Source organism: Nycticebus coucang, chromosome 8, assembly GCF_027406575.1.
Source record: "Nycticebus coucang isolate mNycCou1 chromosome 8, mNycCou1.pri, whole genome shotgun sequence".
NCBI lineage: Eukaryota > Metazoa > Chordata > Mammalia > Primates > Lorisidae > Nycticebus > Nycticebus coucang.
In genome coordinates, this window is record NC_069787.1 from 29,241,572 (window position 1) to 29,265,531 (window position 23,960).

General features: G+C 39.8%; 1 protein-coding gene across 6 annotated transcripts in view; it reads left to right on the forward strand.

Annotated features, from left to right (window-relative positions):
- EOGT (EGF domain specific O-linked N-acetylglucosamine transferase) overlaps positions 1 to 17,052 on the forward strand; it is a 43,905-nt gene extending 26,853 nt beyond the window's left edge. For all 6 annotated transcript variants that reach the window (XM_053599245.1, XM_053599244.1, XM_053599246.1 and 3 more), the window contains 8 exons: positions 2,420 to 2,512; positions 3,158 to 3,229; positions 3,358 to 3,444; positions 4,064 to 4,132; positions 8,590 to 8,651; positions 12,006 to 12,125; positions 13,898 to 14,000; positions 14,555 to 17,052. In XM_053599245.1, the coding sequence (XP_053455220.1) occupies positions 2,420 to 2,512; positions 3,158 to 3,229; positions 3,358 to 3,444; positions 4,064 to 4,132; positions 8,590 to 8,651; positions 12,006 to 12,125; positions 13,898 to 14,000; positions 14,555 to 14,701 (753 nt within the window). In that variant the 3' untranslated portion in view covers positions 14,702 to 17,052. The remainder of the gene's footprint in view (positions 1 to 2,419; positions 2,513 to 3,157; positions 3,230 to 3,357; positions 3,445 to 4,063; positions 4,133 to 8,589; positions 8,652 to 12,005; positions 12,126 to 13,897; positions 14,001 to 14,554) is intronic.
- Positions 17,053 to 23,960: the final 6,908 nt, after the last annotated feature.

Genomic DNA, 23,960 nt, shown 5'->3' on the forward strand with positions numbered 1-23,960 from the left:
CTGACACCTCTCTGGGCTTAGCAGGGCTGCTTTTATTAAATAGAATGAATAAAAGGAAAGATTACCACAGGCGTTTCACCTTTTCTTGTTCTGTGAAGTAGTATAGCTTTATTATTCTATTTTTAATTATGAAACCAATACCTAATGAATTCAAACAACACAGAAGTATGTAAACTTTAAAAAGAGGCTTCTTCTTTCTCTGCTCCAATTCAGTTTTCCTCAGGGTAACTGCAGTTAAGGTGTGTGAGCCCCTTGAAAGACTTTTTTTTTTTTTTTTGCAGTTTTTGGCCAGGGCTGGGTTTGAACCCGCCCCCTTCCGCATATGGGACCGGCGCCCTACTCCTTTGAGCCACAGGCGCTGCCCAGAAAGACTTTTTTTATGTTAGTAAATGCAAATATATCTTTACATGAAATTTACACATAAGGATTTGTGTAATGAAATATGTGTGTATATAAAAGAGAAAATGTATTCTCTTTCATATTGCTCCCTTAACATAATCTCATGGACATCTTTCCAAGTCAGTACATTTGGGATCTTTTGGAATTTCAATGCATGCTTCAGTGTATGTGTTCCTGCCCCTGTCCCAGTCACATTCAGTTTATTTCCAGTTCTTTGCTAATTTCCTAAAAGGCTGCAGTAAACATTCTTCCCATGTATCTATGTCCTCACACACTCATCCTGGCATTTCTATAGGACAGATTTCTATAAAATAAATTTCTAAATCATAGGTTGTGTGCATGTTTAAATTTGAGATATACAAAGGAGGAAATTTTATGCTATCTTAAAAAATATTCAAGTATTTTTCAACATGAGAGTAAGAAGAAGCCCCTCCTTTTCTTGTGGTAGATAATTTGAATTTGGGGAACATAGAAGCTTCTATGAGGTGGTTATTATAACATAGTTCATAATTTCCCTGAGAAAGGATCAGTCAGGATTACTACATATTATTATTAAATTTTCATTTCATTTCATTTTATTTTTATCTGATATGTTTTATTTCAAGAAACTGTCTAGAACCTCTTCTTTTAATTGCTCTTTGTTTATTATTGGGCCAGGATAGGAGCATTTTATTTTAGATGGTGTTGAGAACGGTCTTTATTAGGACGGCATTGGAGGAACATTGAAGGAAGGACTTTTTTTTTTCTCTAGATTGAGAACATCTAACAGTGCTGAATAGCTTTGAAATAACTGTAAAATGTGCAACATAAAAATTTCAAAATTGGGCTGGATGCAGTGGCTCACATCTGTAATCCTACAGGAGGATTAGTTGAGCCAAGGAATTTGAGGTTGCCTTGAGCTATGGTGATGCCATTGCACTCCAACCAAGATGACAGAGTCAGAGTCTGTCTATGAACAAAAACAAAGAAAAATCAAAAACTGAAGAAAGAATGCTATTAAAAAGACACAGACATAATGAACATAATATATAGCTAGCTGTAGACCTTGGATGTAATCCTACAATGCTTATTTCTAATGGCTGAATTTTTCAATCTAAGTTTAAAATTTTTCAATCTACATTTAAAAAAGTAATTGATCTCCTTCCTTTTAGCTCATGATTGACTTTTACTTTTCAAAAAGGAAATGCATTTGGTAAATATACTAGAAAGAACTAATCTCCACTCAGAGGCTGATGTCAGATGGAGCTTTAGGAATATGAAGTCTGGCATCAAAGTCTGGATTGAATCACAGCTCTCACCTGCTATAACTCACCAGCTCTACAGTTTAGGAAAATTACTTAAATTTGTGCATTTCCTCCTCTGTAAATTAGGAATAGTGATATTACCTAGCTCATTAGGCTTGTAGGTGACTTCCTTTAAGTGTCTGAAACAGTGCCTAGGACACAGGAAATGTGCGAGATGCTATTATTGTTATTATTACCCTATAAATATTAACAGGATATTATCACATGTTATTCACTAGTCAGTGGAGAAAACATTCCACAGAGTTGCATACCTTATATTTTTAATGTCAAAGATTTGTCATTTTCTTGCTTTGAAATTTCTTTCCAAAGCATATTCCATTTACCCTGATGGTTTTTATCTACTGAGCGTATCAGAGCATGTGCAAATGCTGTTATGTGTATATGTTGTTGATGCCAGTGATTTGGATAGAAAATTCAAAGGAAAAAAACCCTATAACTATAATTTCAAAGATGTGAGAATAAAAAGGGTTAAGGAAGAGAAACAAAAATAATAACAGAGTAAATGTGATTGTGATTATTACCTATGATGATATTTCATCTAAGTAGGCATTTACTCAGCCCCAAGATGCAGATCCATTTTGCTAATAGGGATTTTGTGAGTTTACTTAGGATCATTAGTTTTTAACTCAGAAAGGTACATCCAGTGATTTTATTGCATCTTTGAAAGGCCGTCTTGTTTATTTTTATTGCCTCACTTACTTTGTTTCTACTTTCAGAGTTCTTATGGATATGGTGACCTATTCTCCGACACCTGGAAAGCATTTACTGATTATGATGTTATACATTTGAAAACATACGATTCCAAAAGGGTACTGCAAACTTCACCTTCATGAGCAGATGATACACTTGTAACATAAATATTTAATATGCTTTTCTATTAGCTATCAGCATCGATGTCTGATTTCTTAGTCTCTTTTATTATAACTAAAGTTCTCATTGTTACTAATCTTGCAGCTTTCAGAAACTTCTTTTCATAGCTTTTTCAAACATGTGAATTTTAGGCTCAGTGTCTGTAGCTCAGTGAGTAGGGCACCAGCTGCATACACTAAGGCTGGCAGGTTCGAGCCCGGCCTGGGTCTGCTAAAAAAACAATCATAATTCCAACCAAAATAAAGAAATAGCCAGGCTTTGTGGCAGACGCCTGTAGTCCCAGCTACTCAGGAGGCTGAGGCAAGAGAAAGGCTTAAGCCCAAGAGTTTGATGTTTCTGTCAGCTGTGACACAACAGCACTCTGCTGAGGGTGATATAGTGAGACTCTCAAAAAAAAAAAAAAATGAATTTTAGTCTCTCTGAATGAAATATTTTGCTATACAAACTATTTTAATACAGAAGGGAGATAAATGAAAATCTGTTTTCTGCAATTATGAGTGCTATTTTGGTGTGAAGGGTGCAAATTATGTTCTTTTTTCTTTTATTATATCTTTTGTCTTTTATTCTTATATCTTCGTTCTTAGGTATGTTTCAGAGAAGCTATTTTTTCATTGCTCCCCCGCATGAGGTACGGGCTGTTCTATAACACTCCTCTGGTAAGCACACTGTCCTCGGGTAATGTTCATACCTACAGACTTTAGGTTTTAAGATAACATTGATATGTAACTTGAAAGCATCTTAAATTAACATCAAATTGTAATATGAACTGGGGTTTTTATTTTAGATATCTGGCTGTCAGAAGACTGGATTATTCAGGGCATTTTCCCAGCATGTACTACACAGACTGAACATCACACAGGAGGGACCCAAGGTAATGGATACATTGTGGGTTTTGAGGTGGGCTTAAGTTTTCATCTTCAATAAAAGTCAGTACCATCTTGGCAGAAAAAGAAATAATTGGGAGACTGTGGTTAGGTTTTATTTATTTATTTGGCTTTTTTCCTTATTAATGCAATAGACTTAACAGGTGCAAGTAGTTTTCTGTTACGTGGATGAATTGTACAGTGGTGAAGTCAGAGATTTTTAGTGTACCTACCACTTGAGTAGTGTGATGATAGAGTTATATGCCATGGTAAAACTCAGTAAGGATGCATCAGTACAACTCTTATTTCTTATCCTGATTCCTTCAGGATATTTAAAAATATATCCACTTTAGCCACAGAAGACAAAACTAATTCATTACACTGTTCTATTTGGTTGGGTGGGTTGGTGGATTTTTTGGCAGGAGTTGTGCGGCTTACATGGGGATTTAGGGGAGTGTGGAAAGATATGGCCAAAGAGGGAAAGGAAGAAGAGGAAAAAAGCATATTTTTGCCATGTCCTGTAGTTTATTTTTCTTCTATTTATGAAAATCACATTTTAGGTTCAGATGCACATTCACTTCTCCTGGCAGATATGGAAGTTATTTTGCCTTTTCATTTTGGTTATAGGATGGAAAAATTCGAGTCACCATCCTTGCACGGAGCACAGAATACCGGAAAATCCTAAACCAAAATGAGGTTTGTTTGGGGTATATATTATTAACATAATCATATTGAATTTATCTTCCCATAAACTATTGTGCTTTATTTTTTTCACATTACCCTAAAAACTTTGGTTTGAAACTATTTTTATAGTTTTAGGGGAAGTTTGTTGGCCTATGCCCAGTTCATTTATTGAATGATTTGAATTTCTAGTGATAGTCACCACACCAAAAAAGAAAAAAAAAGTCACTGAACTACCCATAGCCAACTTAGACTGGAAACAGAGACATAATCTGTTACTGCAATAGATTACTACATATTTGCCCTCTAGACAAACTAGCAACAAAAATGCAAGAATGTCTCCTGGGAGGTGGTTGATAGCATGAGGCAGTCCTGTGGCACCAGTAGCAGAGTAAGCTGGAAGAGCCTCCATCCTCTTTCATGACTGTGTGTCTTAGACATCGTTCACTCATTAGGCATCCTAACTCATTTCACCGGCACCAACTCATAAATTATGTTCAACCCCAATGAGATCACCATGCAAGACCCTTCCCATAACGTCATGGTATGAAGGTAGCCTCACAGTAGTAACATTTATTGCACAAAGGTAAATTGAGCACCTGCTATGTGCCAGGCTGTGTTGTAGGCCCTGGACATAAAGAGAAGACAGGGAATGTCCCTGCCCTTGTGGAACTTACATTCTAGAGGTGAGAGACAGACAAGAAATAAGTAAACAAGTCAGTAAGTATGGTGATTCCAGGCAGCAGTAAGTGCTCTGAAGGAAACAAACCAGGGAGTTGTGGATGGAAGTGGGAGGAGGCAAGGCATCCAGAGAGGTGCCACTTGGACTGAGACCTGATCAAAGAAGAATCTGGGAAAGAACCTCCCAGGCAGAGGCAGATGTCCACTGGTGGATTAAGCTTTAAGTGTTCCAAGAATGGAGAGCACCAATATGGCTATAGCATCATGGAAGAGGTGGATGATACCAGAAGTGTGCAGAGAAGTGGGACGTGGTGCAGGCCTCATATCAGCATCCTGGACCTGGGTGAGGACACAGACTTTATTCCATTGAGGCAAAAAGCCACTGTGAGGTTTTAAGCAGCATGTGCTAGGAGAATAATGTTTTCTACTCCTCTCAAAAGATGTCAATGTCCGAATCCCTGGAACCTGTGAAGAGGTTACAGGTTGCATGGCAAAGCAAAATCAAGGGTACAGATGGAGTTGAGGTTGCTAATCAGCTGCCTTAAAATAAGGAGATTTTCCCGGATTATCCAGAGCAGGCCTATGAAATCACAAAATGGGCCTTAAACTCCATCCACCAGATGACTTTTTCCTCTGCTCACAAATATCTTTTCTCAGCTGGATTCTTCTCGCTGCTCTGCTCTCAGTTTATCAGTTCCTTAAAAGTGGGAGAGGGAGGCAGGAAAGAGAGTCAGAGAAGAAGACAGGATGAGGGAATTGGGGTCAGACAAAGGCTGGCTTTGAAGATAGAAGGAGGGGAACTAAAGGCACGGAGAATGGATGGCTCCCAGGAGCTAGAACAGATAGAGCAGGAGGAATGCACCCCAGCTGGCACCTTGGTGTTAACCTGGGAGACTCAGGTCAGAGTTCAATGCTCAAGAACTATGAGAGAATACAGTGTGTTATTTTAAGATGCTACGTTGGTGATAATTTGCTGAAGCAGCAAATAGAAAATAAATACACAGGGGGAGATGTAAACTGACTTATTGTTTATTTTTAAATCATTCTGGCTGCAAGAGTCAGAGCAGGGAGGTTGATTAGGAGCTGCCCCTGTGCCCACAAGAGACAGACTGAAGGTGATGACGGTAGAGCCGACACTGTAGGTAGATCTGAGACATGTTTTGGAGGTATGGATACTTACCTTTTGGGATGTAAAAGTACATTTGCACGAGGTAAGGCCAAGAAATGAATCAAGGATCAAGCGTGTCTCCAGGCTTTTAGCTTGAGCAGTTAAGTGGAATTGAAATGGAAAAAACTCAGTGAGAGGGATGAGGGAGATAGGTTTTGATGGGTAAAATATTTTACACAGATTAATTTGAGCTTCTAACAGGCTGATCAAATTAAATAATTAGGATCTCTTCCTGAGGCCCATATGGATTACAGAGGACATGGACATACGGCGTAATGTGGCATAGATTGTAACCTCTGCGATGGAAGAAATGAGCAGAGTGTGTGTGTGTGTGTGTGTGTGTCTTTAAAAACCTAGAAATAAAAATGTATCAAATAATGCAATGTTAGGTAGCTAGTCTGGAAGCCTTATAGCTGACAGATCAATGGCAGATATTGGTGTAGGTCATACATACTGAGTGCTAACTGTGTGCCAAGCATATCACTATGTGGTACCAGGCATTTTCCTTTCAACTCTTCCAGCAAATCCATGAGATAAGTATCGTGTTATTATCTTCTGTCCTCTAGACAAGAACCCTGAGCTTAGAGGATGAATAAAGGACATGCCTAATTTCACCCACCTGGTGAGGAGAGTAATGGGGAGTGAGTCCAGGTGGTCTGGGTCTGCAGTGGTTTCTTTTTCTTTTCTTCTCTTTTCTTATTTTTTTTTTTCCTGACAGAGTCTCACTCTGTCATCCTGAGGTTGAGTGCCACGTAGTCGTAGCTTACAACAACCTGAAACTCTTGAGCTTAACCAATCCTCTTGCCTCAGCCTCCTAAGTAGCTGGGACTATAGGTGCCTGTCGCAGCAGCTGGCTAGTTCTCCTATTTTTAGTAGAGATGGGATCTTGCTTTTTCTTAGGCTGACGTCGAACTCCTGAGCTCAAGCAACCTACCTTTCTCAGCCTCCCAAAATGCTAGGATTATAGGCATGAGTCATCATGCTGGTTTGCAATGGCTTTCTTAACTGTGCAGACAGATCTCAGAGGAGGCTGATACTACTTCTGATCCCAGCCCATTGGGAAGGGGCAGGCTAAGGGGCAACATCAACCCACTGGAGAGGAGTCCAGTAGAAAAAGGCAGAATGCTGGCAAGTGCTGGTGTGGACGTGACGTTTTCAGTTCCAGTCATACCAGTTGAACATATGACGGTACCCAAAGGTGAGATTTGGTAATTCAGCTCCCAACTCTAACCCAAAGGGGACCCAACTGGCTGTTTTTCTCCCAAGGGCTGGACATCAACTTTAAGGCAGAGAAGAAAGCACCTTGGACTATACTTTGATTAGTGAATAAATACTATGACCCAAATGTCCTCATTAAGTGATGGTTTATGGTTTATGGAATCCTGCCCAATTTCAGGATTTGAACAATCATATCAAAAGGGACAGGACCACACTCTGGTGTAGTCAGATACCAGGAAAAGGGGTGTGCTTACCAGGGACTCTCAGAGCCTGTGATTCCTTTTATGTGGGCACATCTTGTTAAAAGACCAAGGCTTATGCCAACTGATTAATTCTCTTGTAGAAAACAGAATCCTAATATTCTCTTCTCATTCCTTCATCTCTTTGATACAAGCATATATTCATGTGTGTTCAAGGCCCTGTCTAGAGAAAGAATTTCTGTTTTATGACTGGGTGTGTATGTGACAGGTGGGGATTAGATCTTGGTCACTGCCTTACTTTCTATAACATGACAGTGGGATACACTGATTAAAAACACAGGTTTTGGGGTGAGAAGACCTAAATTTAATTTTAGCTCTGCATTTGTGAACTGGGAGATCCCTGGGAAAGTTATCTAACTTCTCTAAGCCTTTGTTATCTCATTTATAAAATGACCATAATACTAATAATACTAATACTTATTTGCTATAACTTTTATGAAGATGAAGTGAAGGAAACCTAAGCACATAGAAATGCCAGCACAATTTCGATGCCCAATGATACTTGTAATCAGTGATGTTGCTGGTGGGCTGTAGAATATGCCACCAGCAACATGATACCAGTGTAGAAATTTCTGGATGATGGTGATACACGGTGGCCCAATTGTGAGGGACATAAGAGAACCATGACTATGTTTTTGATAATAGAGTATCATTCTTTGTTATCTTCTGTTTGCTGGAAGAATAAAATTGTTTTTCTATGTAGAAGTATTGAAAATGTTTTTCTCCTAAGACTGTATTTTCAGAGTATGAGATCCAAAGTGCTATTGGTTTTTCTGAAATGAGATAATGGATGGAAAGAAAACTCTTAATATAATGTCTGGAGTATGGTAGGTTCCTAAAACTATGTGATAGAGGTTGAAGAAGCACTCAGCATGTAGTAAGAGTTAGCAGTGTGTTTCTGTGCTGAGCACTGTTCTCCTGTGAATTTTCAGTCTCCTAGCAACCCAGTGCATTGGAATTTTAAGGAGGTAATGTGTTCAGGAATAGAGCCTGGGCTGGAACTAAGTCTCAAAACAATTAACCCTAAGAGTATTTAATGCCTAAAAAATACATACAAAAAAGGAAGAAATTGTAGGACTCATAAAGCAAAGTAAAACAGAAGAGAAGGAAGAAAAAGGAATCTAACTGTTTCTCTTTTTTCCCAGCTTGTAAATGCACTGAAAACAGTATCTATGTTTGAAGTCCAGATTGTTGATTACAAGTATAAGTAAGTAATAACTCTCACGCAGACACTGTTGATTTTTGTTTGGATGAGTTCATGGGGGACAGAACGCATTTTTCCAATGGGAGCTGGTGGCACTTGTAGACCCAGAAAAAACAAGCGGACATCATCAATGAATCAAGAGGACAGGAGTGGGCCCTGGGCACAGGGAAGTTGCTGTTCAGCTGTATGGGACCTGATGTTGTGACACTATCTTATTTTTCATAAGAAGTGATGAATCCAGATTTTCATTTAAAATTTCTGATGTTTGGCTCAGTGCCTGTAGCTCAGCAGCTAGGGCCTCAGCCACATACACTGAAGCTGGCAGGTTCAAATTCAGCCTGGGCCTGCCAAACAATAATGGCAACTACAACCAAAAATAAAATCGCTGGGCATTATGGCGGGTGTCTGTATTCCAGATGCTTGGGAGGCTGAGGCAAGAGAATCACTTAGGCCCAAGAGTTTAAGGTTCCTGTGGAGCTATAACTCCACGGCACTCTGCCCAGGGTGACATGGTGAGACTCTGTCTCAAAAAAAAAAAAAAAAAAATTCTGATGTTTTTAAATTGGCAACTAGTTTTGAATTTTAAAAAATGTTACAGGCTCTAGTGCTCTGCTACTGACAGGTTTCAACTTCTAACCTAAAATTATTTCTATAGGAATAATTTAAGGGTCATAGAATAACATGAGATTTTAGAAAACCTTATCAAATATTTACATTTCTTTAAAAATTCTGATATAACTAAAAGGCTAAGAAAAACAGAATATGTCCATCATCTACTACTTAGGTAATTCCTGTTCCTGGAATTACATATTCCTGTTAAAAGTAGTACATGGTCTTTATATAAAAGTCAAACAGTGTAGAAAATATCAAAAGGAAAAGTGAAAACACTTATCCACACCCACCTACATTACAATTGTATTTAAAATTTTTTTTTCCTTGCAATTTATGGCCAAGGCTGGGTTTGAACCCGCCACCTCCAGCATTTGGGGCCGGCGCCCTACTCCTTTGAGCCACAGGCACCGTCCATCACAATTGTGTTCTAAATTTAACACTATCTGCTGGGAGCGATGGCTCACACCTGTAACTCTTGCACTCAGGGAGGCCAAGGCAAGTGCATTGCCTGAGCTCATGAGTTCAAGATGAGCCTGAGCCAGAGCAAGACCACCATCTCTAAAAATAGCTGGGCCTTGTGGCAGGCACCTGTAGTCCCAGCTACTTGGGAGGCTGAGGCAAGAGGATTGCTTGAGTCCAAGAGTTTGAGGTTGCTGTGACACCACGGCACTCAACTGAGGGCAAAAAAGCGAGACTCTGTCTCAGGAAAATAAATAAATAAAATAAATTCAACACTATCCATAGTTTTCATTTTTTGTAAAAGATATGTATATCCCAGCACATGGGTTTCCAATATAGATACACTTTTTGCAGAGACTGTAACCTTAGGAGCTTTGCACCTCATTCATCAGGCATTAGTTCACTTATCTGAGGAATCTATCGGGGACTTACTTTTTTTTTTTTTTGCAGTTTTTGGCCGTGGCCTGGGTTTGAACCCACCACCTCTGGCATATGGGTCCGGCGCCCTAGTCCTTGAGCCACAGGCGCCACCCCTCTATCAGTGACTTAAAATGAGCTGATCACCAGGTTTGGCAGTAGAGTCTAGTTGTGGAGAATGGTGGGGCTCTTGTCTCGAGGACCTCCACACTGAATGCAGAATGCAGATAAACGGCAATCGTCAGAACAGCTACCAGTTATTGAGACTTGCTACTATGTTTTACTTGCTTTAGCTCATCTCACACTTTCAGCAACCCAATGAGAGTGGCAAAGCTAGTACTGTTTTACAAATCATACTCAGCTGACTACCCTCGCTGCCACAGGAAGAGTGTGAGCCAAAGTTGGGCCTGGCATCAGCCCGAAAGAAATAGGAAAGGCACCCCTGAGACCATATCACTGACTGGCTGTTAAGGATATGTAGGACTAAGCAAGACTAAGCAAGAATGACATAACTTTGTGCCTGGCCAATCTGAGGATGACATTAGTAACACGTTAACACAGGGACTCGTGAGTATAATACACAGGTTGTTCAACAAATGGCAACTCCAGGGGCGTGTTCCCTGGGGAGAATGGCCGTCTTTCTCTCCGCGTAAGGTTACATTCCTGTAGAAACTAAGGCACGGTGCCTGGTGACACACACATACTCAGCCATTTTCTTCCTTTTCCTATGAGGGGCTTTTTGTTGTTAGCTGATGGAAGAAGAAATTCACAGTCTCTGCTTAGATCCAACATAATCTTGATCACTTTCTTTTTTTTTACTTTGAGTAAAGTAGGATTGGGAGATCTCATTCCATTCTATTTATTTACTTATTTTTGAGACAGAGTCTCACTTTGTTGCCCTGGGTAGAGTGCCATGGCATCATAGCTCACACAACCTCAAACTCTTGGGCTCAGGCAATCTTGCCTCATCCTCCCAAGTAGCTGGGACTATAAGCGCCCGCCATAATGTCCCACTATTTTTAGAGAGGGGTTCTCACTCTAGTTCACTCCTGAGCTCTAGCAGTCTACCCACCTTGGCCCCCAGAGTGCTAGGATTACAGATGTGAACCACTGTACCTGGTCTCCCATTCTGTTTATTCAGAGTATCACGATTATGGCAGCATTTCCTCCTAGCCTCACTTAAGTTAACTGTTTTGGGACTGATTTTCAGTTAGAGCTTACACATCTGTCAGTGCCTCAGATTTAAAAAACACTTATACAGTCCTAACTCTCATGCAAACAATTGTGTATTATTCTCTTGCAAAGGTAGAATAATATTCTGGGATCATTTTAGTACCCAGATGCCCTGGAATAACTGAAATCACACAGGGGAAATTTATTTCCTTTTTTAAAAAAATCCTTTCATTATGTTAAGGAAGCAGTTTTTAGTTTGCTAGTATGTCAAAACATCTCTGTAACACTTTTTCACGAAGAGAGAGCAGGACTCAGGCTCAGAGCTTTGTCTTGTAGTATCTATCTAGATTTGAATACTTTTTAGTTTGATTATATCTATTTTTACAGTTTTGTTGATACAGTTTGTGTATTACTGGTTTTCCATATAAGACAACTATTTACATTTCCTTTAAAAAAAGGTACTTAAGCTTAAAATGATAGGTGAGCTTACTTAGAAAAACATGTTACATTATTAAGAAAATAAATCATTAATTACAATTACTAGAATGTGCTCAAAATTAACAACAAAGCATAAAGTGGGATTGTGATTTAAAACATAAATACATGTATATAGTATTGGTACCTTGAAGCATGAGCTAACTCAACCTAATACTTATCTCCCGTCTCTCCTGTGTTGTTCTATGTATATGTTCACAGAGAACTTGGCTTTTTAGATCAACTAAGGATCACACACAACACAGACATATTTATTGGAATGCATGGAGCTGGTCTTACCCACTTACTTTTCCTTCCAGACTGGGCTGCTGTATTTGAACTGTAAGTGTTTGGGGACAGTTTTACCCTAAGGAAGCTAACTTTACTTTTTATGCCTGTTAAGACTTTTTCTGGGCATCAAAAAAGGGGCTTAATATAGTAAATCATTAGAGAGAAGTCATATCACATAGGCATTTGGAAAGAAGAAAAGTCTAAAGCTAAAAATGTGAAGTCTACAGCCTGCCTTTGCACTTAGGAAGCAAATTACCTCTTCCTCTTAGCATCCCAGTGTGATACAGATGATGTAAATCTTTGCTTTCCCTAGTCTGAGATCATTCTCAAGGGCCTCTCAAACTGTCGGCATCTCCCTGCAATAAGTATAACTATTGTGTTAAAAGAGAACCTGTTTGTGTTGTACAAAGTTGCAAAATACGAGCCACCCACTTCACTTCCTGCTCACTGATCCCATACACCCGTGGGTGTAAATGATCTGCCTAGCACACATCTCTAACTTGGTAGTTGGTTATGGAGATGTGGCCTTCCCTCCCTTAATAATTTTACTCTTTTACTTATTTATTTGAGATGAAGTCTCAAGTTGTTGCCCTTGGTAGAGTGCCATGGTGTCACAGCTTCCAGCAACCTCCAACTCTTGGGCTTAAGCGAGTCCCTTACTTCAGCCTTCCAAGTAGCTGGGACTACAGGCACCCACCACAATGCCTGGCTATTTTTTTGTTGTAGTTGTCATTGTTGTTCAGCTGGCTGGGCTGGGTTCGTATCCACCAGCCTCAGTGTATGTGGCCAGTGCCCTAATTTTATTCTTGACAACATGCCCCATTTTAGTGGATTTTTTTGTTTCTTTTTTGAGACAGAGTCATGTTCTGTCACTCCATCTAGACTATAGCAGCATCAGCCTAGCTCACAGCAACTTTAAACTTATGGGCTCAAGCGATCCTCCTGCCTCAGCCTCCCAAGTAGTTGGGACTATGGGAACGCACTACCATGCCCAGCTAATTTTTCTACTTATGGTAGAAATGAGGGGTCTTCCGATATTGCCCAGGCTAATCTCAAGTTCCTAGCCTTAAGTGATCCTCTTGCCTCAGCCCCCCAAAGTGCTAGGATTACTGGTGTGAGCCATCGCATCCAACCTCTCATTTTAGTCCTTGACCCACTAATAACAATTCCTATTACCTGATTTTTCTTCTTTGTGTCTAAATATCTGGATTCTGTGGTTTCATTTTAACAATAAATTGACTTAGTATTTAAATACGAGGCTATTTAGGAAAAAAGTTGTCATGACCTGGAAATACATTTGAAAAATATGTACAGTATATGTTAGAGAAATAGCCAGGTAAGTGTGGATACTGTCTCCATTAATTTCTCTTGGGGTGGGAGGAAAGAAGGATAGAAGGCGGGAGAGAGTAAGGGAGGGTAATGAAACTAAGAAACCTCAGACCTCAGAGTCCAACAGACCTGGGTTCAATTTTGCTTCCTTCACTAACTAGGTATATGACCTTGGAAGTATCATAGTCCCTACCCCCAGTCCACTTCCATATGTGTAAAGACAAGGTATTATGAGGTAGTATCAAGTTCATAGCCAGTAGACCCTGTTGAATAAAGTTAATCCCCTTCATTCCTTGATCCTTTTTTGTTTTTAAAAAGTTATGATAATTTAGTTCAGAGAATATTTTTAAATTTTCTTTCTCAGTATCGTTTACTGTGTATACAACCTTTTGCAAGCATACATTTGGGAGGTGCCATTCCCCCCCTCCTGACAATTGTTGATTGGGCAGAAACCCTGGACAAAGTCTTATGTTGTGACACCCTTGTGTCCTTAGGTACAACTGTGAAGATGAACGCTGTTACCTGGACTTGGCCAGGCTGCGAGGCATCTACTACACCACTTGGCGAAGGAAGAACAAAGTCTTCCCTCAGGATAAGGTACATTTCAACTATAAAACTCACCTTGCTTCATTTTTAATTGGTCTGAAGTGTCTAATTATTAATATGAAAAGCAAGCATTGAACTTCAAAGATAAACTGTTCTTTGGAATAGTGAGTTGTATTTTGTATTTGCAAATCGGACAGAAAGGGAAATTAAGCACTCTATATCTTTAATGTTGTTAAGATAGCTTTGTGAAATTTGGGCCTAGAAAGATCTATGGGATTATATATAGCAGGAATCAACAAAGTATAGCCTGGTGGGGCAAGTCCGGCCCACTACCTGCTCTTATAAACAAAGACCAGCCATGGTGATCTGTGAATGTTTTGTCTGAAGCTGTTCATGCACTTCAGTGACAGCTGAGTAATTGTTATCAAGACTTTAGAGTCAGCAGAGCTAAAAATATTTATTACGTGGCCCTTAGCAGAAAAAGTTTGCTGATCTCTGATGTAGAGCATAAATTAGTTGCCTTAGTTAAAGTAAAATCGCTTTCCTCCTGTAGAGCAGACCTGCCCTCTGTGAGTTACGATTTGTGTTTTGGTTTGTTTGTGCAGGGTCACCATCCAACTCTGGGGGAGCACCCGAAGTTTACCAACTACTCTTTTGATGTAGAAGAATTTATGTACCTTGTCCTTCAGGCTGCAGACCACGTATTACAACACCCAAAGTGGCCATTTAAGAAGGAACACGATGAGCTATAAATGTGTTGAGTCTGTTTGCAAAAATAGAGTGTTTAAACATGATTAAACAGTAAATCAGTAAAACAACCCGTTATTTCCTAGCCCCAAATGACCTTTTCTATACCAAAACATACCTTCAATATACTGTTCTGTGTTTTATTGTATTTAAGTATTTTATGTGATTTTTACATTATTGCTTTTGACAAATAGCAACAATAAGTTTGCACTGAAAGCTTTACTTTTTATAGTTCAAAAATTTGGCATAGGCTAACTGATGTAATTAAGCTTTCTTTTTAGGACTGCCAAAATTTTTAACTTTTCTCAACTTTCAATTGTGTAAATGTTTCTGCAGTATATTATGTGATTGTAATTCCAGAATGTTCCAACTTGTTTATGATATACTTAGGTAAACTTACAACTGTTTTTTATTTGCCACAGGGTGTTTATAACACTTCTTACAGTAGGAAAGGAAAACGGGCACAGCATACATAGAGTTGTGATGCTCAGTACCAAGCACAGGAACATGTTATGTCAGAGTTTAGTCAGTTCCAGGTTTTATGCATCAAGAACTGGGAGAACTCGTTCCACTGTATTAATTTATATTCATATATTTCATATTCAAATCATGTTTTCCCAAAATATAACAACTACATATGATAAAAGCAAATCAGAAAATGCGTTAGAACTGCTTTGCATATTCTAGCTGGTTTCCCCTGAATCCCTTCTTAGTCGTGGAGCACATGTTGAATTTCTATACGAAACAGTGGTTTGCACCATGTATCTGCATGTACCTATGTGTGTGCCCCTACCTCTTTCAGCATTAAAGTATTCTAGTTTTTGATTTCACAGACTTAGAATTAGCCTCATGAAGAGAATTTTTCTCCCTAATACAGTAAGACAAAAAAATTCTAAAAAGACATGAATTATCCAACCAAAAATTTAAAAAGCTATATATGAAAACACCATTGATTAAAAACAGTATTTAGCATTTCTGTTATTCATTCCTTACTGTTCAATTTAAGCAGTCAGAAATGATTTATTTTATTGGATTGTTTTACTGGATTTATTTTACTGCAGAATGTGAAGTTTACATTTTATTAACACTTGAGTAGTCTAATTTAGAGACTAGTTCGATTTTTTTTTTTTTTTGTAGAGACAGAGTCTCACTGTACTGCCCTCAGTAGAGTGCCGTGGTGTCACATGGCTCACAGCAACCTCCAGCTCTTGGGCTTATGTGATTCTCTTGCCTCAGCCTCCCGAGCAGCTGGGACTTCAGGCGACCGCCACAACACCCGGCTAGAGTTCAATTTTTTTTAAAGGAAGGAGTTATCAAATTACAGAAAAGCTAAAGAATGTTTTGTTTCTTTTGACATTTTTAATGTTGTAAAAAATGGAGAAGTGGGGCGGCACCTGTGGCTCACTCGGTAAGGTGCCAGCCCCATATACCGAGGGTGGCGGGTTCAAACCTGGCCCCGGCAGAACCGCAACCCAAAAAATAGCCGGGTGTTGTGGCGGGCGCCTGTAGTCCCAGCTGCTTGGGAGGCTGAGGCAAGAGAATTGCTTCAGCCCAGGAGCTGGAGGTTGCGGTGAGCTGTGTGAGGCCACGGCACTCTACCCAGGGCCATAAAGTGAAACTCTGTCTTTACAAAAAAAAAAAAAAATGGAGAAGTGACTGGCAAAACAACACATTTATATATGGACTCTTAAGGAAAAGTTTTTTGACTTCAGCTTTAAAGGATTATGAACAGTCTGCTAGAATTTAGGAATATTGACTATTGAATATTGAATATTAGCTATAAAGCAAAAAGTGAATCACTGTGGCAATAGCTTTGATTTGGCTCTTAAAATTATATAAAAAGAATTACAACATACTTTGAATTTTTTAATGACAGGTATAGTTACTATTCTTTGCACAAAATGCTGAGTAAACACTGGGAAAATATTTTACATGAAAGGAATTATAAAGGCTATGTTGCACTTTGAGTCAGCAAAGTATAAACATCTGGAAAAAATGCAAAAATGTTTCAACATGTATCCTCTTACCTCATTTTAAGGAGTATGTGGAAATGTGATTGTGTAGATTAGTGAGGCTTTCAGAAATTGAGAACAATTCATAATAAAATGGTTATATTTGAATATTTTGCATTTAAAAAGAGAATATATTTTATATAAACAAAACAGTATGTTTGACATTTTAATTATGGAATTCAGTTTTATCAGGTTTTTTGTCAGAGTAAAAGAATGTTTTCAAATTATTATAAAGTTTAAAATACAAGACTGCTCTTTTTATTAAGTCTTTAAAAGGAATGCATTTCATTGTACATTTTGGGTATGGCTTTGGAATAAATCTTTATATTTCATTTGAGTATCAATCATTTGTAAGGTTTTCTGTGTCTGAATATTATATGCTTGCTTTTTGTGACAATCTGGTAGGTTTGAGTATAAAAACTAAGTAGCTTGCTGAAGAATTCGGTTTAAGCAAAAACTATAACTTATGTTTATTTAGCAGTTATTCTACGATACTTTTATAAATATTACATTGTATAATCCTTACCACAATAACATGAAAATTAATGGTTCTTGTTTTTCATGTGACTCAGATGCTGTTTAAAGGACTTCCCTGAAAATCACAGGCCTCTGATTCCACATTCAGTTTCCCATTCATTCATTCTCTTACTCATTCAATAAATATTGAGTAACAACTATGTACCAGTTACTATTCTAAGTTCTGGGAATACAGCAACAAAAAGAACAGAAAAAAGGCCACGCCTTCATGGAGCTTACCCTGTGGGAGAGGAGGCGGACAGTGAACAGCATAAGTAAAATATATAGCGTGCCAGATGCCTACATGCCATGGAGAAAACTAAAGTGGTGAAGAGGGATGGAGAGCCTAGGATGAGGTGGAGTGCGGCACACTCAAGTAGCAGGTCAGGGAAATCCTCACTGAATCAAGCCTGCAAGGAAATGAGGGAGAAAGCCACGCGGATAGCTGGGCAGAGGGCATCAGGAAGACAGAGTAGCTCGTGCAAAGGCCCCAAGGCAGGAGCATGCCTGGTGTGTTTTGAGAAACAGCAAGGAAACCAGTGCAGCAGGTGTGATCAAGGGTCAGAGGAGAAGGGCTTTCATTTTGATGAGATAGGAGCCCTTGAAGGGAACAAAAGAATAGGATCCTTACTTTTAAACAGGGTAGCTCTAGCTGTCATTCTGGGATTAGACTGTAGAGGATATCTTAGGTCAAGCTCACTAGAACATAGACTCTAGGATGGAGATGTGTACGCAGGTGGTTTTGGGGGGAATGTTCTCATGATCAATACCTATAAGGAAGTAAGAGGCCAAGCTTGGGCAGAGGGAGACACTGAGGGGAAGAGAGTAGCTGGTGAGGCCTCAGTGGGGGATGGTGGTGCTGGGGAGGTCTTTCAGCGAAGTCCCAAAATAAGGCAAGAGATGCTTATATCAACAAGTTATTAAATAAGGGCCCTCCCTTAGAGGGGTGTAACCTTGAGCAAGGCAATGCCTTCAGCTGAGGACAATTCCTAGAGAAAAGCTCAGCTGTGACCCACCAGCAGACATTTGCAGCAGTTTGGGGACTGTGTGCCTCAGTCTCGGGAGACCTGGGTGGCACATTGCTGTATCCACTGTGGGGCATGGGTGGTGCCGTTTTGCTTGTTCCACTCTCCCTTCTGCTTCCTGTCTACTAGAAGTTATAGCCAAAGTCTCTTTTAGATTCAAACTTGCTTTTTTTTTAAGAATACTTACAGATGGGGCGGCGCCTGTGGCTCAAGGAGTAGGGCGCCGGTCCCATATGCCAGAGGTGGCAGGTTCAAACCTAGCCCCGGCCAAAAACCACACACATACACAATAAGAATACTTACAGATGATATTATGAGCTTCAGATAGTATCAGGGAAGGGAAAGTGCTGGGACACTTTCTCTGTAAAGGGCCAGGTATTTCAGCCCTGTGGGCCGTATGTGGTCTCTGTTGTATATTATATATATATAATTTTTGCTCCTCCTCCATCTTTTAAAAATGTAAAAAATGTTATTCTAGATGTTTTAAACAAAACAGACATGGAGTTAGGCCTTGCAGTTACAAGTTTTCTTTGAAATCTATTCAATAGAAAATTTGGAAAACAATTGCTTTTTCTTAACTAAGCACGGAAGCAAATCAGGTATGACTATCCTAGAGAAACCAATTGCTTAAAATAAACTATACCCAACTAAGGGCTATTGCCAGAACACTTGAATACCTTTCTTCTCTTTTACAGCTTATTGGAGCATGTCAAAAGATGTTGTAACCATTGTTGATGGAAAAGAAGGGGACTAGAGCAGTTGCTACAGTTTGCATCTTAACAGGCCCTTACTTTCGCCAGTGGTGCTCATGTGACCTCTAGGTGGCAGTCAAGCCCTTCAAGCTTGGTGGAAGAATCTCACTGTAGATTCCAGGCACCTAGCGCCAGGAGTAAGGCGTTTGATGGATTTTTTTCATTCCTGATTTGAGGGAATGTAGAAAAATTATCACAGACCGTTTTCAGCTTTCAAAGTGGAATTTCTTAGCTGCTTCCAATAGCTGAATCCTGTTTAATATCTCCTGGTCATCTTGTAGGGAGAGCACGTGGCCCCGGAAGATGATTTCTAGCACAGAGCTGCTTAAGGGAATGCATTCTCATTGACTTGCTGGGCCTTTGGCTGGGACTAGAGCTCTATTCAGTATCTGTAGCTGGCATGTTAACTCTTCCATTCCTCTTAGGAGCTAATTTCTTGGGCTTATGTGTTATCACGTACCCGATTGCTGTTATCATTTGGTTTGAATAGAAGCAAATTGTAAGCAGAGGAGTTTATTGAAGGCCAGAAGCCCAAGAATTATGAAATGTTAGGAAGTGCTGTTTAGAATGAGTAAAGAGGCCTTAATATTGCGTCTTTACAAGTGTGACCTACTGCAGCTCTTAAAGTAGTATTTTGTGTTACTTTTTCTTCATAACCTCAAGTTTGAGAATTTGGGGATTTTTTTTCTTGCTAAAAGGGACTGTGGAGGTCCTTCGTGTTGATTATCTACCAGTAGCCATCCCTTTTGGACTGAGGGAGAAGGGTTCCTGGGAAAACCAGTGTTGTGTAGACCAAAGAACATGCATGTAGAAGCCAGAGGGCCCTAAATGCTCTCACAAGAACTGTGTGACAGTGGGTTCACTGCCTAGCCTCATGGAGCTTCATGGTTTTTACTTGTAAATTAGTGGTAATATATATTAGGAAGGGTCGATTTAAGGATAAAAATTAGAAAATAAGGGGGTGGGGCCTTGGTGTGTGTCACACTTTATGGAGACAAGACATGATTGCAAGAGGGACTTTACCTAACAAATGCAATCAGTGTAACCTGGCTTATTGTACCCTCAATGAATCCCCAACAATAAAAAAAAAAAGAAAAAAAAATTAGAAAATAAAATCACACTTGCTTCATGCCGGACACATGGCATATGTTTAGTAGGTACTATTATTATACTATGACGTATAGAATTATTCAAAGGTCTAGGTCAGGACCTAGGGAGCATTTATGTTCTGATCTCCAGATCTCTTCTCAGACCAAGTAAATTGAATCTCTAAGGGGGAAAGTCTGGCTGACTGTATTTTTTATAAAATGTCCCCAGATGGTTCTGATGTTCAGGGCTTGGGAACTGCTGGTCTGGGAGACACTGATGAAGCTGGTGGCAGTAGATAGTTCATGAGGTCTAAGCATTTGCCAAAGTATCTTCAATAAAATAAGATGTTCTATGAGAAGTGGGTTACTTGAGAAATGTTGCCTCCAATTTTAAAGAGAATTGTTTATTGCAGGACATCTCATCACCTTTGATACAATAGTGTGAATTTCTTTCTTTTTTTTTAAGACAGGCTCACTCTGTCACCCTGGGTCGAGTGCTGTACTGTCACAGCTCACAGCAACCCGAAACCCTTGGGCTCAAAAGATCCTCTTGCCCCCCAAGTAGCTGGGAGTTTAGTGCCCACCACAATGTCTGGCTCGTTTCTCTATTTTTATTTATTATTAAATCATAGCTGTGTACATTAATGCAATCATGGGGCACCATACACTGGTTTTATATACCATTTGACATATTTTCAACACACTGGTTAACATAGCCTTCCTGGCATTTTCTTAGTTATTGTATTAAGACATTTATTTTCTACATTTAGTAAGTTTCACATGTATCCTTGTAAGATGCACCATAAGTGTGATCTCACCAATCACCCTCCCTCCGCCCATCATCCTCCCTCCCCTCTCCTCCCTATGCCTCTTCCCCATATTCTTAGGTTATAACTGGGCTATAGCTTTCATATGAAAGCCATACATTAGTTTCATAGTAGGGCTGAGTACATTGGATACTTTTTCTTCCATTCTTGAGATACTTTACTAAGAAGAATACATTCCAGCTCCATCCATGTAAACATGAAAGAGGTAAAGTCTCCATCTTTCTTTAAGGCTGCATAATATTCCATGGTGTACATATACCACAATTTATTAATCCATTTGTGGATTGATGGGCACTTGAGCTTTTTCCATGACTTAGCAATTATGAATTGGGCTGCAATAAACATTCTGGTACAAATATCTTTGTTATAATGTGATTTTTGGTCTTTTCTGTATATAGATAGTAGAGGAATTATAGGATTGAATGGCAGGTCTATTTGTACATCTCTAAGTGTTCTCAAACATCTTTCCAAAAGGAATGTATTAATTTGCATTCCCACCAGCAGTGTACAAGTGTTCCCTTTTCTCCACGTTGTTTCTCTATTTTTATTAGAGATGGGTTCTTACTCTTGCTCAGACTTTCAAACTCTTGAGTAGTGTGAATTTCTTTTTCTTTTTCTTTTTTTTTGAGACAGAGTCTCACTACGTCGCCCTTGGTAGAATGCTGTGGCATTACAGCTCACAGCAACCTCAAACCCTTAGGCTTAAGCTATTCTCCTTCCTCAGCCTCCCAAATAGCTGGGACTACAAGCCACTGCCACAAGGCCCATCTATTTTTTTGTTGTAGTTGCCACTGTTGTTTAGCAGTGCCAGGTTCGAACCCACCAGCCCCCATGCATGTGGCCAGTGCCCTAACCGCTGAACTACGGACGCCAAGCTGAGTAGAGTGTGAATTTCTAAACAATAAGATGTAAATGCGCACTTGTCCAAATTTATTTGACCATACAATCTTTCCCTCCAGGGCATAAGGATTGAATATGTTGCAAGAAGTCCTTTCAGGAAGGAAGGTTCTGGTAAGCATTTTCCATGGCCATACCCCTCTTCTGGGGAAATGGGCACCAGGAAATGCCTTCATCAGGAAGGTACTCTGCAGTTGCATCTTGTTTGTTGAATTAAATCAACTGTGTACCTGGTCACACTTGATTGGATCAGGGATTAATAGCTGAGTCAAAGTCTATCCAATCAGGAAGCTGCAAGATAAAAGGCAAACAAATGACCCATCCAGAGCCCTTCTGCTGGGGACATTTGAATGTGAGATACAAAGAGAATTAAGGATGTTCCTGGTACAGGGCCCCCAGACCTGAATTCCTGGGGCTCCTTTTGTATGGGCTATAATTACCAACCTCTTTTCAGTTATCCATAAGGCCACCTGTACATTCAGGTTTATGAATTGGATTATTTCTTCCTTACCATCTGCAAGAACCTCACTAGTACAGCTCTGCCAGCACTGCAGGTATTGTTCTCCTTATACATATGTGCTATACCACAGAGAAGGAGGCTGGTCTAACTCCAAGTTTAATTCCATCCAACTACATCAATACATTGTTGCCTTTCAAGTGGAGATCATTCAATCGGCACAACAAAAAGGAATAATAGTTTCCAGAGAAATCTGGAAAATACATTACAGGACACAATTCCAGTGCCTACTGTCTTCAGTGGCAATCTGAGCTGGGCACAGGGTTAAATAAAGGTGCCTACAAACTCAGACCAGTGTGATATGAGGCAAGTGGATGAGAAAACAGCAAGGAGGAGATGAAGTGAAAGGTGAGAGCTGCCAGTGGTATAGACACGTAAATAAGCCAAGTGACAGTGAAATGAGAGAAGTACTAGGGACCTATGGAAGGGACCTGTAGCGAGACAGGGAAAGGCCAGGATTAACATACAAAAAGCCAGCTAAAAAGGAGGCAGGATGAGCGGCGGATAATGGAAAAAGTAGGGGAGCAAGTACACACCCTACTGTGGAAAATGGAGCAAAATAAGCAAGCAGGCACTGACTCTTAGTGAGAGCCATTCCACACTGACAGAAAAAAATCTAAAATAGAAAACCATTTTTTGTCTCCATATCATTTTTTTAAAATACAGGTGATATTCAGCAATATTCAAGGAGAGAATTTCCACAAAATGCTTTTAGAAGTGTTTGTGATTCACCTTGTAGAAATGGGACAGGAGTTTTCCCCTCCAGTTTGTGTAGATGTTGCTACACCTGCTTTTGTGTAAAATTAAAAGTAAGATGTGTGGGTGGCGCCTGTGGCTCAAGGAGTAGGGCGCCGGTCCCATATGCCGGAGGTGATGGGTTCAAACCTAGCCCCGGCCAAAAACCACAAAAAAATAAAAGTAAGATGTGACAGTGGAGCCCTCATCGCCATGCTCTGAAATGGAATTTTGGGTTGGCCTGTCAGGCATCTCTGAGTAATCACCTCCAGGAATCACTTCATGATTCTATCATATTTACTTTTTACTGGCTGGTATGTTCTTGGATGGTCTTGCTTTTGCAAGACCGATAGCCGTCTACTGGGAAAAAAGAGTTTTCTAGTGGATGCTACTTGGTGCAAGCAATAAATATGAAGGATAAGGGGGATAAAACTAATACCCAGAAAAAGGTGCCCTTTCTTTAATGGTTTTGCTTTTAAATTAGTGAAAAGGGCCAACAGCTGGGAAAGATGCTACGTTCTATTTCTCTTTGTCTTCTTCCTCTTTCTCTCCTTCCCTTCCCCTTGAATTCCAATATTAGGATTTTAAATTCTGTGGTGTAGAAGTGTGATTTCTCCATGGAACTCGACTGCACCCATCACCGGGAATGCTGCTGAAAGGTCTTGACTAGTTGGTTCTTAGCTAACAGCGTCCTGTGCAGGTGAAGACCCATCTGGGAAGATGCTGTCGCAAATCTTGGACATTTTCTGTTGGGTTCTGCATGGCCCTTAGAGAGAACCCAAATTAGCCTGTTGTAACACCTGCTTCACCCACTGAAACTACTTGGCACCTACTGAGGATCTTCTGTAGGGTAACGGCCCTTGGCAAGTGCATGCACATGACGTCTTAGAGGGGC